This window comes from Cupressus sempervirens, chromosome 6 (genome assembly GCF_028749045.1).
Source record: "Cupressus sempervirens isolate cs-2001-9-10 chromosome 6, ASM2874904v1, whole genome shotgun sequence".
In the NCBI taxonomy this organism is placed as follows: domain Eukaryota; kingdom Viridiplantae; phylum Streptophyta; class Pinopsida; order Cupressales; family Cupressaceae; genus Cupressus; species Cupressus sempervirens.
The window spans coordinates 405,030,562-405,048,300 of NC_143123.1; the positions used below are offsets into that span (position 1 = coordinate 405,030,562).

The following is a 17,739-nucleotide window of genomic DNA, read 5'->3' on the forward strand; positions in this document are numbered from 1 at the left end:
GCAGATGGGTCTCCCTATAACCATGTATAAATTGTTACATTTTCTATTTGAGATCATTGTGGAGTCTCTTGCTATACTACATATATTGACACCATGTTATCATGACATCTATACTTGCACATATATGTGTGTGTGTGCACATAAATCAATATAATGATACAAAAGAAATTTAAGATTAAACTTATACAACTGTATGTATATGTGTACGTACAAATAGAGGTGGCAAAGCTACTATGATGCCAATATATTTAAAAATCATTTGGAGGGATAACCTTTATAATTATCATTATTATGTGTTCCCTATTGTTTTAACTGATTGCCTATCTTTCCTTCGAGCTTTTATTTTCAAATATTTCATTTGATGGAGTTGCTTATTAAAATCAAATGGAAATGTAATTTCTTTATGGAACCTATATCTGGCTTTACACCCACCACCTCGACCTTTCTTATAACTAAGCATACGTTTGTGGGCTGATTTATATATTTTCTCGCCAAGGCTATGTGGACATTCTTTTTCCAGTCTTTCTTTTGTGCTCTGCAATTTCATTTCTCCCTCACAGCAATAAGCCAAGGAATGCAAACACTGCAGATTTCATTAAGAGCGAGCTCCATATCTTTCACGAGACTAGCGTATAGCATCAAACTTGCCAAGACTTTCTCTACATCCATTTTTGCAGAATTATCATTTTCGTCTACCAGACAAGGATAGTAATCTCTAACTGCACCACGCAGTGCACCTCTTTTTAGCAAGTTATGTATTTATTATTCCCTTGTTGATGTTGCAACATAGGGATAGTATGATAATAACATAGATATGAACATCATAAGTTGTCATTTTATTACTGCAAGTGATCCGCCATGCATATGCCACTCACAGGTTTTTTATATGATATGATATTTGCAAAGCACCGAAATACTTATTGTGCATATTGTTAATTTCATTGGTTTATATAGAGGTTTTGGCAATATGCTTTTGAGATAAGAACAACATATGATGCCATGATAAAGGTTATGTACAATGATTTGGATTTAGAAATATAAATTGATACTAGAACTGAATTTATTCATGGGATCTCCTAGGAAGCACCCATAAGCACCAGAATGGTCAAGACGAAAGGGTGAGAGGAGAGAACATCCCTACAAGAACAAGATGAGATCAGTAATGAAAGTATTTAATTATATAACTACATAAAATAACTGAGTAAGCTCATGGTTGTCAAATATATAACTCTTGTTGTCAAGTCGAGTGGTGGATGATTGGGCATAATTAGTAGTCCAATGAAATCCTTGGCCAAGGTAGGTTAGTGTCATGCTTGTCACTGTAATCACTCGAGGTTAGAGTGCTAGCTCACAAAGGGTGGGTTGATGGAGGATATCCACAGCCTTGTCTATTGTCTAGTTGAGACTCTAAGACCAGGATGCTCAGGTGGCAAGACCGTGGTGCCCCAAGCCTAACCCCGAGGTAGGGAGGGTCTTTCTCGAAAGAGATTGTGTGGGGGACAAGTAAAGGTCCATGGTTGGGAGGTTAAACACATAGCAACACTTCTCCTCTCCACCAGATGCCAAGGCATGCTCAACACAATAACCATCATCTGCTTCATGTATGGTACTTGAATTCTTTTGTACATTTCATTTATCATTGTCATATTACTATATCATGTTATTTAAATTGTTACTTGATTATGTTATCATTTGAAAGATTGTAATAGAAATGGAAAGGAAATTGATATGGAAGTTATAACTGTATTTCATGTGAATTAGATTAGTTCGTTACTAATTTCTTTAATGATGAATTGCAACATCTGAATAAGTTCGTTAAATTTCTCTTTCATGTGAAATAGCAGTTATAACTGTCACTTTGTCATTCTGTTATGACTATAGATATATTTTTAAAATCTAGTTCTTAAATGGCTACGGGAAAACAGCATGTTTCATCTTTTAAGTTCTCCAATCTACTTAAATACATCAACATATTTAGGCCTTGAATCACGTCTCTGTATAATTATATTCAATTTTGACAATTGGGATCATCCGGCAATAGGAACCACACTACATTGAAGTAGATCAATTCATAGTTTTATTTTTCTTTTGCTAACCACACTCAGCAGGTCTCTAGCATTACCCTCTAAAAATTATTGATTTGAAAACCCCCTTCACAGATACTAGCAATTGTAATATGGTCCCTGTCCTAAAATATGTCCTCCTCTATTCTAGTAGCATCTTTGAGCTCTCCCCCTCTCTTATATCTTCAAAACTTTCTTCTCTCCTGTAAGGTATGGCCCATAGTTACCAAGAGACGTGTATCCAATCCTTTGGGACACATGCTCAACACAATAACCGTCATCTGCTTCATGTATGGTACTTGATTCTTTTGTACATTTCATTTTATCATTGTCATATTATTATATCATGTTATTTAAATTGTTATTTCATTATGTTATCATTTGAAAGATTGCAATAGAAATGAAAAGGAAATAGATATGGAATTTATAATTGTATTTCATGTGAATTAGATTAGCTTGTTACTAATTTCTTTAATGATGAATTGCAACATCTGAATAAGTTCGTTAAAAATCTCTTTCATATGGAACAGCTGTTATAACAGTCGCTTTGTCTTCCTGTTATGACTATAGATATATTTTTAAAATCTAGTTTTTAAATGGCTATGGGAAAACGCATGTTATATCTTTTAAGTTCTCCAATCTACTTAAATACATTAATTATTTAGGCATTGAATTACTTCTGAAAGTTGCAAACTGTATAATTATATTCAATTTTGACAATTGGGATCATCTGGCAATAGGAACCAAACTACATTAAAGTAAATCAACTCATAGTTTTCTTCTTCTTTTGCTAGCCACACTCAGCAGGTCTCTAGCGTTACCCTCTAAAAATTATTGATTTAAAAAACCCTTTTACAGATACTAACAATTTAAATATGGTCCCTAAAATCTGTCTTCCTCTATTCTAGTAGCATCTTTAAGCTCTCCCCCTCTCTTATATCTTCAAATCTTTCTTCTCTTCTGTAAGGTATGGCCCATAGTTACCAAGAGACATGTATCCAATCCTTTGAGACACATCTCAGGGACCAGGATACATCTCGATATCATAAATGTCCCCAGAGACACCCAAATGCAGTGAACTCATCAACAAGAACCCTGCCATCTCCTCCTGCCTCCCATGGAACATGAGATGTCTCCACTGGAAATAGAACTTGGAGAATACAAACAAAATTGCCACAGAACATTGATGTTGTTCTGGTGCAAAAAGAGACCATTTTTTAATCTAGATGTGAGACGTCTGTTAATTTTTCCTTGAGCATTCTATTTTCCTTCCCACCATGTGGTTTCTTATAGGCTTGGGAAGTCTTACAGTGCAGGTGGGCTGGATTTATTAAATTGTATTAAAATAAAGTGTTTCCAATTACCATCATCTCCTATTTTGAAAATAGCCACACATGTATCGTAGCAATCTCCTGAACCAGAACCAGTAGCAGTCTCCCAATAATATGGACTACGATGGCTATCTATTTTAATTTTTACTTCAACTACAGCACTTCCTCCTCACTCTGCTGTTAGTGGCCCAGGCATCTTCGGAATATATTGTGGTTTTTTCAGGCATCTTCCCCCTACTGTTGTAGCTGCTGCAGCTATTCGTTACTTAACATAAACCTCTACTCAGTGTGTCAACTAACTTGCTATTCATCCTAGTGATATTATTTATCCATCTCATAGTTTGATCATTCTCCATTTCCTGTGCCAACTCCCTTTGCAGTGTCAATTCTTCACCTACCAATCACTGGAACTGACCTACTTGGCCACACCACCATTTGCCCTGCCAGAATTGACAACGCATGCCACACCCTTCCAATAAAATTTACTATAAACAGAAGAAAAATCATAATATAATATATTTCTTCCTAAGCGCCCTACATAAGATGCTCCTTACACCCAATCAAAATCTACCACAATTTTGAAATATACACGATCTTTAATCGCACCAAACTAATGTTCATTGCCTGTAAAAGCTAAAAATCACAAGAAATGAACTGTGATAACTAATTAAGACCCAATGATGGTCAAAATGGGTATAGTCCTAGGAGAATGAAATAAAATAATTAGATTTTATACTAGAAATCATCCTGCTAAAGGAGGCAAAACCAGCTAGTAGTGGCAATTGCACTGCTATTAAATATTATTAAGAAACAGAAAGTTCAATGAAATTGCAAATGGAAGTGGATTATAAACTAGGAGAAAGAAATAAAACACAGATTTTACCCTAGAAATCCTCATGCTAATGGAATTAAAACCAGCTGGATAGCAGTAATTGCACTGCTATCAAATATTATTAAGAAACAAACAAGTACATAGAAATTGCAATTGAATGTGGATTACAATCTAACCTGTGCTCCACTGGGACAAAGTCACTATCAATATTGTGCTTCAACATATATTGCTGGAATCTTGTTTCTCTAAGTCTACAGTACTCAAAGATAATGGAGAGTCCATGCACATTAAAAGATTGCAAATCCAAATAAACTTAAAAGACAAAGGCGTTCGTTTCTTTCAAATTCAAGCATAAACACATCAGGTAAAACTACCACTTTCTACAGACTAGTGCATGTAAGACCATTAGCGCACTTTTGAATTCAGTGGTTCACCATGGCAATTTTAATATTGGCATCCCCATTAGCATCAATATTTTCAATCTATAACCTACCAAATAAAAAATTCAATCTACCAGTTTTATGGTAAATTTCGAGGACAATAACTTGCTGATGTGACTCCTGATGAGAAATCCATTTCTTATGATCCACTATGGAACTCCCCTTGTTAAAGAGGCAATTGGTTCCACAAAAACTTATGGATACCTTAAGGAGGAGCCAAATTCTCCATTCCACCTCTCAGCTTTTCAGAACCATTTTGTTTGCCTTCTATTTTCCCTTTGATTCCTTGAAAAACCATTAGTCTTCTCTGTTTTCTCTTCTGTAGAGCCATACCCTCTAGAAGTTTTTGCTCAATCCCAAACTTCTACTGAGGATAGAAGTTTGGATTCTGGCTGTGTCCAAAACCCATGGTTTCATGTTTATCAGCCTTCTTGTGATGTAGATGTGAAGACCTCCAGCATAATTTGTAAGTCCTTGTCCTACAAATCCAGGCCCGGTAGCATGACCTGACTTTCTTAATTTTGTTCTGTAATCTAGTATAATGTGCCCAATTTGATATTTAAAATTCAACCACTGAATTTTTTGGCCGTCTTGTGGCCAACGGGATTGAAATTCTATTGTAACAATTCCTTAAATTTTTCCTTAACTTTTTTAATATTCTTGAGGAGAGTGGCATAGAAATTATGTCGTAGGAATTCCTTACATCTTTCCCAACCAATCACGATTGGCTTTAGTGTCGTTCCGAAGCTATTACAAAGATCTCCCACCATACAAGAGCACAGCCTGTCACGTTGTGACATGCAAAGGAGATCTTTTGCATCCAGTATTATTATCCTTATTAAATTATACCTCTAATTGTTTAATCCATGTATTTAAAAGTTCATCCATTGCCCATCAAAAGCTTGTGTTTCTAGTTTTGCTTCAACTTTGAATGGGGGTTGCATAAACTTATCATCTTTGATATTCTTTCTTCTTATGTAGGATCTCAGCCTTCTATGTCTTTGCCATCCTCTCCGATGCCAAACCTTTTACAAGCTGCACAGATTCACAGACTGCAAGGCCAATAGCTGACTGAACCTCACTCATATACTCCTATTGTTGATTGATTTGTGCTTGTTGCTCAATCCAATTCTGATTCTCCATGGCAGTATGCATGTCGCTTAAGGAGGACTACATGCTTGGTCAGATCTTGAGATTCTCTATTGCCCTAGTCTAGCCATAGAACCACAACTACTTTTCCATAATCCCAAGGAAAAGGAGATTGCTCTGATGCCAAAATGATCCCTAATCTTTCCAAATTGATTTTTGTAGCAACTAAGAATCAAAAGCAATGGCCTGCACTACCTATTTAAAATAAACTGACTTAGTATAAATGGGATAGAATCCCACAACAAAAAGAAATGAAACACTCAGATTTTGTCCTTAAAATCCTTCTATCAATGGAGGCAAAAACAGTTGTAGTGGCAATTATAAAAAATAAGATTAGTACAATGAATTGCAAATCTCACTATCAAGGTCATGCTTCAACCTATATTGTTGAATCTTGCTTCTCCAAGTCTACGGTGATAAAATGCTGTAGAGCCCTTGAGCACTAGAAGTGAAATTCTTGCACAAACATGTCAGGCAGAGGGACCACTTTCTGCAGACCAGTGGTTGAAAGCCACAGCAGGGCAATTTTAAAATCAATGTCTATGTAGTATCATAGACATCAGTCTGCTGAGGTTTACAATGGTTTCTGATAGAACTTGATGGAAATCAAAAAAAATTATGATCCAATAAAGGTCAATCGCTACCCAGAATCATACACCCAAAAGCCCACTGAATGCATTGAAAGTTGATTTGATTTTGGAAACCAGTAGTGCCCAAATTGTGTAAATTGTACACTTATTTTCAACCAATTATTTAAGCTGTCCTTCTAATATTAATGCAAAACAACTATTGCAGGCATTCTTCCTTTTTGGCCCTGGAAATATAACCAAAAAATAACTAAACAAAATATTCCATCCAAAGAGATTACCAACCAAATTCATAAATCCCTGAATTTGACCCTCAAACCAAAATATCCCCAATGCAGATCTGAGAGTTCACTTATTGATATTACAGTATCCATTTATTACACTATTAACCATCCATTGCACACAAAGGAAAACGGAAAAAGGAAATTCCTGACCAAGAATAGTTGTCATACACCATGTAAGATCTGATTCAAACTCAAAAGATAATCCCAATGGAAGATCCTTCTGCACCAACAATTTACATCAATCCAAAATGTATTCAAGCAGCGCAAAATTAGTTTACATGGTTACCACCAATAATTGCATCTTCCATAGCATATTATGGTATGAATATTAATGCCCAACTTGCTGGTTATTGTAGCCAGAATTTGAACACATTGATCCTTGACTCTCCACTCAATGGAAAACTTATCTTCTAACATGGCATCCATCCCAGTTTTGATCCCAAACTGTCAGACTTTGGCAAAGCCAAGTACTAACGCCAAACACCAAATCAGAATTCAGCATTGCTGAGTAGTGTGTCATTTTTTGTGTTGTCTAATACTTGATATCCTACCAACTACTTGTTTTTGTCATTAACCTGCAGAATTGAAATCAATTCATGGCAGACACAGTATAACTGCTTTTATCTTCTGAGAAGTTACATGTCCACAAATTACTAGGAACAAATATTTTTGCTTTGTTTTTTGCTAAGTTGCGCATCATAATACATGTATGGGTACACCGTGGGGCATTATTATGGTTTATCTGAGTGCGGGTACAGTGCCAGATATAATTTCGTGTACATGTACAATAAAAACAGTTATATCCATAATTGTTGATAAACAAAATATTTATATACCTTATTATATGTAAAAAAGAAACAACTCAAAAAAATTATTTGACAAATGTCGATGCACAATGAAATGTACTAAATATTCAATATTACCAAAATAACATGATGCATACCGCATTTAGTATATCAAGAACCTTAGATTCCTTCATGGCTTCTGTTTCATTCTTCATTAATGCCTGATATAAAAAAAAATAGAGGAAAAATCAGCAGAAAAGTGCAAAAGCATGCGAGACTTTATACTAGTGACATTAATGCAGAATGCATATTAGCAACATAGAATTAATAAAAACCAAACTACAGACAACCAGACAATTTCTCAACTTAAATCATAGAATCTCTATGGAACAGCCAAAAATGAAAAGATAAATTTCACTAACCAATTTAAAATTCTCCACAGAAATTCTGCCATCTTTATCAGGTTCAAGGAGCTTAAACTGAGCTTTAAGGTACACCAAATCATCTTCCGCCAGTGCTTTCACCAATGCCTGAAAATGTTGCTGGTATCAGTCCCTTGGGCTTAGAAATATAATGCTTGAAAATTTACTGATGGAACAAAATTTCAAACCTTAGCAAATTACATAAAGAAGTGTGTTTGTCCAAATTCAACAAATTATAGTTAATGGTGATATTTGGAAAGCTTGGAAAATGAAATTAAAATTTAAAAAGGTAAAAATTCATCAGCCTATTAACAGGCATTAAACTCATTTTAAAATATTTAGTGTAAATATGTGAAATACAAGTGTACGACACTTGGAGGTATAAATAAACCATCATAATATTCGTGCTTAGATTACATTTCCATTGCTTCCTAAGAAATTCTGCACATATAAAACTTAAAAGCCTAAAGCAAACCTCTCACTGATAATCTTAAAGTAGGGTTATCATTTGACGGCAATAATAAAAAGAGCCCGACTATCCACAAAATCCTAGCAAGTTCACCTTAACATTCGGAGAATAAAAATTATCACAAGCCTTTTTTCTCCAAAAATAAATACCAGTTGATAAGTAGGAGATAATTTCCACAGCAAGTCAAATTGTGATATTGCTATCAGGATTTAACTGTGTAATTTTGAGTCAAACTCATTGACCCATGTTTCATGAGTAGTGATTCAACATGAATCCATCTCTCATGAGAATAAATGGAACACTTAGCACTCATTGGATCTAGGTGATGCTCATAGGGGTGAAGCACCGGGACTTCCCAAGAGGTTACCCATCCCAGTACTACCCCAGCCTGAGCACACTTAACTACGGAGTTTCCTCCATGGTTAAACCCAAAGCTTGCAACCCCATTTGCAAAACCTTCACCAAGTGTTGTGCCTTATGAAACATTCATTAGAAAGCCCCTTAAGCTCATCAATTGATAAGTAGGAGATAATTCCAAAGCAAGTCAAATTGTGATATTGCTATCAGGATTTAACTGTGTGATTTTCAGTCAAACTCATTGACCCATGTTCCATGAGTAGTGATTCAACATGAATCCATCTCTCATGAGAATAAATGGAACACTTAGCACTCATTGGATATAGGTGGTGCTCACAGGGATGAAGCACCAGGACTTCCGTAGTTAAGCACGCTCAGGCTGGAGTAGTACTGGGATGGATGACCTCCTAGGAAGTCCCGGTGCTTCACCCCTGTGAGCATCACCTAGATCCAATGAGTGCTAAGTGTTCCACTTATTCTCATGAGAGATGGATTCATGTTGAATCACTACTCATGAAACATGGGTCAATGAATTTGACTCAAAATCACACAGTTAAATCCTCATAGCAATATCATAATTTGACTTGTTGTGGAAATCATCTCCTACTTATCAATTGATGAGCTTAAGAGGCTTTCTAATGAATGGTTCATAAGGCACAACACTTGGTGAAGGTTTTGCAAATGAGGTTGCAAGCTTTGGGTTTAACCATGGAGGAAACTCCATAGTTAAGCGCACTCAGGCTGGAGTAGTACTGGGATGGGTGACCTCCCGGGAAGTCCCAGTGCTTCACCCCTGTGAGCATCACCTAGATCCAATGAGTGCTAACTGTTCCATTTATTCTCATGAGAGATGGATTCATGTTGAATCACTACTCATGAAACATGGGTCAATGAGTTTGACTCAAAATCACACAACTAAATCCTGATAGCAATATCACAATAAATTTCATTTGGCAATTTGAAATCTGTCTTCTGATTTCCCATTGATAGCCTGGTCATCTATCTAAAAACAGAGAGGAAGTGGATGATCAATAAAAACACTGCATATTTGAAGCATGCCCCAAATTACATTGCAAAACCAATCCTCTAGGGTGTGGCCGAGGACCAGATCATCTTAAAATAGTTTTAGCTTTAGCCAACAGAGCGCCGTGCTTGTCTACATATACTGGTGCTATAAGTTGAGTATAAAGGGTTGAACCTACAGCATATTAGTGAAATAGAATAAACAGAATCTACAAAGTGATTCATAGATTATTTTCCTGACTTGCAAAAGAGAATTATATGAGGTAATTACATGGTATACCAATATTCCCTTAAGATTTACTGCTGACTTGCTTGTAACCATTGAAGTACATAAAACTATCATTCCAGGCATACCAGTGCTGTAAGTATGTTTGAACAGTTTAATCCACAGCATTTTTTCTTTTGAACCTTGGGGTTTACCAGTGATCCAGACTTTTTGCAGGGTTTTGGGGCAATGGAGGAGGCAAGCCAGAACGAACCTAGTCCCCAAGGGCCTACTGCATGGGCTCAAGCCTCAAACAATGCAACCAGAAGGTATTCATGGCCGGCAAGAGTTGAACTCTGGACCTTCATGGGACAAGCCCAAAGCCTTAACACAACCTTAGATACTAGTTTAATAGAATCTAATAGGATTTCCCCTAAACTTACAGCATATTAGTCTAATAGAATCTAAAGAATATTTCATTGTTCTTTTCCTGACTTGCTAAAAACAGCTGTGTGTGGTTATATATGATATTCCATTATTTCCTTAAGATTTACAGCTGACTTGCTTGTAATGGTCAAAAGTATATAAATGACAAAACATCCTTCCAGGCATTTTTGGAGAATGTGAAACAGATGCCTACTTCTCTATCAAGCCTCGAAAGTTTACTTTGGGTAAATTTCAAGTTATGTAGACTTCAGGAACTTTATCATCAATCTTTCTTTTCAAAATCATTAAAAGATCTTACATGACTCAGTTGAAACCTGCCAGCCACTGTCACCCATGCATGTTGCTAATGCGGTTGAAAACTCATCCTACTCTTTTCTTTTCTCGGAGAAAAAAAAAAAAACTGAGTTTTACAATGTAAATTATATTCTAGAGATGTTAACCAAATAACACAGTTACCCATGGATTACTGAGGTTTAAGAGCTTCAATGACCAAAAGAGTATCAAAATAAAATTCACAGCATTAAATTGTATCCCTTTGCTTCATTGAATAATCCAATAGTCAAAAAATATTGGCTAAGGCCTATCCAACTATACAAGAACAAAATTACCTTAAGAGCTGCACGCTTTAGTGGCGAGTACCGGAGATATGCTCTGACTAGTTTGTACACCAATATATCCAGTGGAATAACATGTCGACCACGAAGCCAGGGATGTGCTGTCAAAATAGAAATTTTTGGGAAGTTACTACATTATAATATTTCCTTTCTACACCAACTAAAATCGCACTGAAAATGAAACACTGGTTGTGTGAAATTAGGAAACCCTTACAAAGGGCCTGAGCTGCACTCATCCTTTTACGCAGATCCTTATTAAGAAGCCGTTTCACAAAATCCTTAGCTTCAGCAGAAATTGAAAGCCATGGTGTGTCCTCAAAATTCGGTGCAGTTTTCAAAACAGCACGAAATATTCCTGATTCAGTGCGTGCCCAAAAAGGCCGACAGCCACATAAGAGGATATATGTTATCACTCCAATGCTCCATACATCTGCTTCTGTGCTATATGATCGATGAAGTACTTCTGGTGCCACATAATATGCACTGCCTACTATATCATTAAGCCTTTCATCTGCAATTTCCGCAGAAATAGACAATCATGAAATATAAATCTTAATGATTATGGTTTAAAATAGTCAACCAGCACCAGGAAAATGATATCAGATGGCTGTCTTAAACAAAGATAACATAAAATAAAATCATTTTACTGCTCAATTTAATTGCATCAATTTCACAATAATAAGCAGCTCAATGAAAGGACGAACCTGGTCTGACAAAATCTGACAGCCCAAAATCAATGGCCTTTAAAGGTGCATTTTCATCCTTTGTAGTGAAGAGAAAATTCTGTCATTGTAAAGTATTAGGAAATTATGCCATCCTTGTAAGAATCCAACACTCATCAATTCATGAAAATGACACAAAATTGAAAAGATAAATCATGATATGTAACTGGAATTTTGAAAAGAAATGTCCCAAAATGCTAAGTGTCATCATCAAATAAAAGAGATACAGGACAAATATAGTTTTCAAACTTTACTTCAAAAAAGGCCATTTATATCACAAGCACATCCTTTATCCTCTACAAGAATTTTTGAGACCTGCCCTAAGCATATCGCATTTAACCATCCTTAACTATAATTTTCCAGATTAATAAATTATGTATAACTGCTGCAAGCAAAAAACTAATTCTCAGAATGAAAATTGTAAATCACCTAGCTGTTTAATCCTCGCAATGATCTAGTGCATGAAAGAAAAAGAGATAAAAGAATACAAGGTCTAAGTTCTAACCAAGGAGACTTGTCAGGACCACTTAATGAAAAAATAAACCAACTTTGACATTGTAATAGATGTTGACAAATGAATCATAATGTTCCAAAGCGCCACACTTTCCAAATGCATAGAAACGGATTCAGTTACAGGAATGAAATATGTGCAAAAAGAAGCTGGAAATTTAGTACACGAGAAAAAAGCTGCTGTACTTTCAATTTTTATGGACAGTGAAGGCAGCCACTTTCGAAAGGACTAATTGTAGCATAAAATGAAAACTAATAAGTTTAACTATGATAAGAGAGACAAGCAAGGAGAAGAGTCATTGTTGATCAACCATTTTATTATCTGATTTCTACTCCTTGTTAAGTATGAACAACAATTCAATTAACCTGAGGAAGCAACCCCTCTAGGTCTAACTGAAGGATGAAAACCAACAATTCTGTGAGAGTGATTTCACATGGAAATCAACATTGTGCTGATTTGACAGATTTCCTAGCAGAAATTGACAAAGATTTCGAGTTAATAAAATTTGCTGGCTATTACAATTCTGGCCGCTATATCTAAAGGATATTTTTAATTGTGCAAACTGCAAACCATTATAATTGTGATTTAGGGTTCATTATAACTTATTTTTTTAAATATACAGGAAATTGCATAAAAATAAAATATTCCATATCCCCGCCAAAAATTCAGAGAACACCCTAGAAACTTACAACATCTTCAATAAAACTGGTAGAGATGTTCATAAAAACAGTCATTATCAATTTACTACTAGCCCATAGACAAAAGTAAGCATAAGATTTATGGAAGCTGGAATCAAGCTCAAACTTCCAAGCATAGGCACGACATATCCCAAAGCAAAAGTAGCTCTCTCACTGAGCTTGTGCAATAAATATTTACAAAAAAATGGTCATCGACTGTGGCAGAGACCTATCCAAGAGAAGCAGAACTCCTAGTTTGTAGATGGCAGAGAGAAAACAGAGCAGTTCCTGGAAGAACTCCTTGAGATTCCTCACAATGCTACACAAAATGCCTCACAAAAAAAGTGTCAGCTGACTTTAATCCCTGCCTGCTTCCAAGTTGTTAATGTATAAGAGGAATGGAATTCGGAGGCCCTCAACCCTCTTCTCGCCCACTATCTTATTGAAGATCTTAAATCTTGAAAATCCTTGACCTGCTGCTCAAGGTCTTTCCTTCTAAACCAGTATGATGTTGGACAATCCAAGTGAAGCAAAGCCCCCTTGATCATAGATGGCAGAGAGGGAGCCAGGCACAATTCCTCTAAGAACTCGTCAGGATGCCAAACTTTAGCTTCCAGCCTGCTGCCAAAATATGTTGATGTCCAAGAGGAATGGATTTAGTATGTTCTCAATACTCTCCTCGCTCTTATTTAAAATTTCAAAAATGTTTGGCCTTCTACTCAAAGACTTTCCTTCTGGACTGATAAGACGTGGACCTGTTTCATCATCACAGATCTGAGTCTCCTTCCTAAAGCCTAAATTCATAAAACTTTTGCATTTCACAAAGGCATTTGCATTATGATCTTTTTCGTCTCTGCAAAATCAAACATAGACCTTATAAAAAGCACTTAGGAGGAAGAGAATTAGGTCCTGCTCGCAAGAATACACTGACTCCTCTATGGTCAGCATATTCATCTCCAGCTTTAGCAACACTAATTCAAGACAGAAGTTATTCATCTTGGCAGCTGGTGCCCTTGTTCAAGAGAAGTTCTTTTGCCCAATCACGAGGACTTTGTTCCAAGACAATGAAAGTCAACAATGGACACCTGATTGAAGACAGTGGTGAAGCATCTCTAAGGATACGGATTAAGTCACTACAAAAGACAAGCCTCAGATGGGAGGTACTAAATAGCGTTGAAGTCAACCCATGTGAAACCTATACCCACCCCGTCACTCATTTGGCCTTTTTATCTATTGTATTATACAAATTTGTCATGATTGGGCAAAAACTTCCCTTATACAAGGATATCAGCTGCCTAGATGAAAGTCAACACAAACGGGCATATGATGCAAGACGGCATCTCGACGGTAATAGCATAAATCACTAGAAAAGACAAGCTCAGAATGAGACATAACTGTTAGTGTAAATAATTAATTATTATTACACTTTACTTAAGTTTACTTAGAATAATGCATTTTTATATTAGTTGTCATGAAGACACTTGGGAATGTGCATAGACATATGAGTTGTCTTGTTGACAACACAGGAGTTAGCAACTTATTAGAGCATGTGGTATCTACAACATCCCTTTATGAGATACACCTATGTAAACTTATCCTCTCATCATCACACAAACTCTTGTGCTCAATGGTGGATAATCCACCTTTGGTGGACATGTGCTAAGTTGTAACCCTTATCTCTTGTGTGACTCCTAGTTATTCTAGTTGTCTTTATATATAGGCACTTCTACTGTGTATTCATCTCATATCCAATTATTCAATCATTTGATATCCATTCTCATTTGATTCTCATTTATCTCTCTTGTGCTATCTATTGAGCTTCTTGATCTTGCCGTTGAATTATTGCCTTAAGCAAATTCTTACATGGTATCAGAGCTATACCAAATTCTTACATGGTATTAGAACTATACCAAATTCTTACATGGTATCAGAGCCATAGGAGTTTCATTGCATAGCCATTGGAGAGAATTTTTTTTGTAGGTCAAGATTGGAGCTTGGTGGTGCAAATCGGATGTTGGCATCACATTCAGAAGGTCAGAAAACCCCCAAATTGACTTTTGTGATCTTTGTTCCTGAAAAAAAAATTTAATTGCCAATCCCGATTTTTACAACTTTAGAGGCTTCATTCAAGCTCCTATGGACACATTCGTGTGCTATTTTTTTGAAAGTGCATGAATTTTTGTCTACTTTCCAGATCTGGTATCAGTTTGGAGTAACTCTGAGTAGACATAGTACTTTCAGAATTTGGTCTTTTTTAGCCTATTGGCACTTGTAATTAATTAGATTCGTGAGAGGTCTTGTGTCTTATCTTGTTGAGTCCAATATAGCTTCATATTTGTTGTTGTAACCATCATAAACAGAAGTCCACTTACGCCCTAAATTGGCAAGTGGCCATTGTAATCGCACTAAATATAAAGTGCCAAATCATGCATTGTGGGGGGGGGGGGGGGGGGGGGGGTGGTCTTTGATTTTTTTTTGCATTTTGGGGGTGCATCCATTATTTGATCTCATGGAGTCATGTCAAAAGTGTCACTTTGGTTTAAAATTCAAATTGACAAAAAAGAACTATTAGAAATGGAGTGCTTTGATGATTGATCATTTAAGAGAACATAAAGAAGTGTTTCCTTAATCTATATTCAAAGATATTTCCACCTAATACTAATTGGGGACATCTTTCTCTTCTTCTTCACATTATGTATAACAGTATGAGTAAGGAATCTTTTGCTCCTCTTAGAAAGGCAAGTAGTCCTCATGACGTTTGGATGCGTCTTTGGGAAGCATACGGAGATCCACGAGTCCCTCCATTACCAGAGGACATTCTACCGCCAATCACTCCAGTTGTGGTACCTACAACTCTAGTTGAGATCATACCTCCTGATGCTCCTGTTGCTTCTACTAATCCCGTTCTAGCCACAAATGCTCCTGATTCAGTGCAGCAGGAAAAACCGTGTCTTCCTATTTCAGCTTCATGGGATGACTTCCTTCTAGACATTGCAGTGTTGTTTGTGGAGTCTTACATTGAAGATTTGGGAGACATTATTGATGGCATCCATCTTCTCTTTGTTGAGGAGTATTCTTCTTCACTTGTTGCGAGGAAACACTCTGACCCTCAACCACTTGATCTTTCTTTTGAGACTGACATGACTGTAGACACTTCTTTTCAACAATTGGAGGACTCTTTTACTTCAAAGGAGACATATCAGTCTTTGGAGATTGTATTCCAGTTTCCTTAGACATCATATCTTTTGAGGATTCTTCCTACTAGTTGGGGAGCATTCTCTACTAAACCTATGGCACCACTTCTTCCTACAAGGAGGAACATCATTCAATTTTCATGGTGCAGCTTCTTCAGTCATCAAAGAGCTTTTTTCATGGGTGTGCATTCATCATTGAGGGGAGGCTATATTGCTTCTCTTCCCATATCTTCCTATAAGGATGAATCCTTGTCTTTGGAGTTTGATTCACTTTCATACATGGACATGTTACCTTGTTTGCCACCACCTTTTGGGCATCCACTAGATTGGCTTGTGGCATATACATTCATCAAGGACTTGTCAACATATGAGCAAACTTCAAAGGCAACATCCATAGCATACTATATATGGATTCCTCATCCATCTTCCTATCCACAATGGAAAGTATACTTGCACCTATACTTGGTGTATCTTCTTCCTAAAGGGAGAAATGTCATTTGTAGGCATTGGATACTTTTCTTTTCTTCTTGACATCCTTGCAGGAGATTATTCAATATGGGGGGATACCATCATGTATTTTTTCTTATGGGGGATATATTGCTTGTACATGCATGATATATGGGGGGTCTTGATTACTCCATCCTTGCATACATCTTGTACTACTTCATCTCTCTTTTTGGAGAAGGTTTTTCCTATGAGGTTTTCCCTCTTTCTCCATTTTCAGAGAGATTGCATCACATCGCATTGTATGTAGAGCACTATATTTGTACATGGGCACCTCACATGGCCTAGTAGCCAAGACCCACATTGCATCTTGTATTTAGCTTTGTGAGCCTAAGTGCATTCCCCTAAGTTGCACTTAAGGGGGGGTGTTATTGTAAATAATTAATTATTATTACACTTCACTTAAGTTTACTTAGGATAATGCATTTTTATATTAGTTGTCATGTAGACACTTAGGAATATGCATAGACATATGAGTTGTCTTGTTGACAACACAGGAGTTAGCAACTTATTAGAGCACATGGTGTCTACAACATCTCTTTATGAGATACACCTATGTAAACTTATCCTCTCATCACCCCTGTGCTCAATGGAGGATGATCCACCTTTGGTGGAGATGTGCTGAGTTGTAATCCTTTTCTCTTGTGTGACTCCTAGTCATTCTAGTTGCCTTTATATACAGGCATTTCTAGCGTGTATTCATCTCATATCCAATTATCCAATCATCTGATATCCATTCTCATTTGATTCTCATTTGCCTCTCTTGTGCTATCTATTGAGCTTCTTGATCTTGGCATTGAATTATTGCCTTGGGCAAATTCTTGCATGGTATCAGAGCTATACCAAATTCTTACAGTAACGAATGGCAAATAGCATGAAAGTCAACCCATTGGTAAGCCTATGTAACCACCTTGTCACTCATTTAGTATTTATCTATGATATTATACAAATTCATCATGATTGGGCAAAAAACTTCCCTTATGCAAGGATATCAGCTGCCTAGATGGAAATCAACACAAATGGGAATATGATCCAAGACAATGATGAAGCACCTATGGAAGAAAAGTGGACAAGTTTCTCTAAGAAACATGATTAGTATGGGAGGTACCAAATACCGTGAAAG

General features: G+C 36.5%; 1 protein-coding gene across 2 annotated transcripts in view; it reads right to left on the reverse strand.

The window, feature by feature from the left end:
* LOC149552775 (CDPK-related kinase 3-like) overlaps nucleotides 1-17,739 on the reverse strand; it is a 30,321-nt gene that overhangs the window by 4,523 nt on the left and 8,059 nt on the right. For both annotated transcript variants that reach the window (XM_089788317.1, XM_089788318.1), the window contains exons 5-9: nucleotides 11,713-11,791; nucleotides 11,223-11,519; nucleotides 11,003-11,109; nucleotides 7,894-8,001; nucleotides 7,630-7,692 (exon numbers count right to left, since the gene is read on the reverse strand). In XM_089788317.1, coding sequence (XP_089644443.1) covers nucleotides 7,630-7,692; nucleotides 7,894-8,001; nucleotides 11,003-11,109; nucleotides 11,223-11,519; nucleotides 11,713-11,791 — 654 coding nt within the window. The remainder of the gene's footprint in view (nucleotides 1-7,629; nucleotides 7,693-7,893; nucleotides 8,002-11,002; nucleotides 11,110-11,222; nucleotides 11,520-11,712; nucleotides 11,792-17,739) is intronic.